This window comes from Tupaia chinensis, unplaced genomic scaffold, assembly GCF_000334495.1.
Source record: "Tupaia chinensis unplaced genomic scaffold, TupChi_1.0 Scaffold000270_1, whole genome shotgun sequence".
Lineage (NCBI taxonomy): Eukaryota > Metazoa > Chordata > Mammalia > Scandentia > Tupaiidae > Tupaia > Tupaia belangeri.
Genome location: NW_006159750.1, coordinates 5,013,786 through 5,014,968, shown reverse-complemented (window position 1 = coordinate 5,014,968; position 1,183 = coordinate 5,013,786). Strand labels below are relative to the sequence as shown.

The 1,183-nt window shown below is 59.2% G+C and overlaps 1 protein-coding gene across 2 annotated transcripts in view; it reads right to left on the bottom strand.

Moving 5' to 3' along the window:
* Window positions 1-251, bottom strand: part of ELAPOR1 (endosome-lysosome associated apoptosis and autophagy regulator 1) — a 102,700-nt gene extending 102,449 nt beyond the window's left edge. For both annotated transcript variants that reach the window (XR_334686.3, XM_006149516.3), the window contains exon 1: window positions 14-251. Coding sequence is in view for 1 of the 2 variants with exons in the window: in XM_006149516.3 (XP_006149578.1) it covers window positions 14-16 (3 nt within the window). In the remaining variant the exon portion in view is untranslated. The remainder of the gene's footprint in view (window positions 1-13) is intronic.
* Window positions 252-1,183: the final 932 nt, after the last annotated feature.

The following is a 1,183-nucleotide window of genomic DNA, read 5'->3' as shown; positions in this document are numbered from 1 at the left end:
GCCGGGGCGCAGCCATCGCGGTGTCCCGAGCGAGCGGCAGTAACGGCTCAGGTGCTGCGTCTGAGGCTTCGGTCGGCAGAAGGCGGAATAAAAGGCGAGGGAGGTACACAGGGGAGGATGCAAGGGGCTGGGCTCACTTCAGTCACCTCCCCGCCGCTACGCCCAGGCCGCCCATCCTTCCTCCTCCCTCGTCCTCTTCCCCTCCTCCGACCCACGTCGCCTTGACAACCGCATCCTCCTTCGCTCCGCGCGGGTGGGGCAGGGACCACGCGCGCCTCTGCCGCTCACCTGCCGGTCGCCATGGCAGCCGCCCACCCCGGCGGCCCGCGCGGCCGCCACCGCTGGCGCGCGCGGCGTGGGAGTGCTCGCGCCCGGGTGTGAACCGGCACGACAGGCAGGCGCTGGGCGTGTGTAAAGATCTCGGTGGAGGCATCCTCCAAGCCACTGGCAACGACTTCACCTCCTGCTGCCCACTTGGGCCAAGGGCTGTCTATGAGCATCTCTAATTTTGCGAATTTGGCGTGTGAACCAATAGAAAGAAGACTGTGACGCCGTCTCTCACCTCCATCGTCTAGAAAAGGGGCCCCAGTAGCTGTCACCTCCCGCAAAAGCCACTTCTAGAGCTCTTACTTCCATCCCGCCAAATTGGTCTGTGCTTCTGCAGCCGGCTCTGTTAGAAGCCTTGATGCTTGTACGGTTAAACCGAGTTTAAGCAAAGAAACTGCCTTATAATTTTCCAGTCATGACACGTGGGCTCTTCAATCTTCCAATAGCTCCATTCTTTTATTGCTTTGCAGATAGGGAAGTATTTTTGTTAATTGCAAGGGAGAAGGAGTTTTCTGGGTCATCTTCTAGGATTTCTCTAGAAACTAAAGTCTTTTGCAGAAGTCATTTATGGTGGGAGGTTTTGCAAACGAGGCTCAGGAGTCCAAACCCAGGACTTCCCGCACACAGCGCGCCTTTCCCTCAGCAATCCCAGTAGCTTCTTCCCGAGGGGACTCCTGCTTCGAACCGCCAGGTGGCGCCCTCCTCGAAGGGATTCATCCCTGTCATAGTTGGCGGGTCAGTTGCCTGGCAACCGAAACTGGGCGTTCCAAACAATTGAGAGCTGCGATCCTCTGCGGCAAAGTTGTGCTGCGGCGGCGCTGGCCCCCCATCCCTAGAAGAGCGCGCCCCTCTCCAC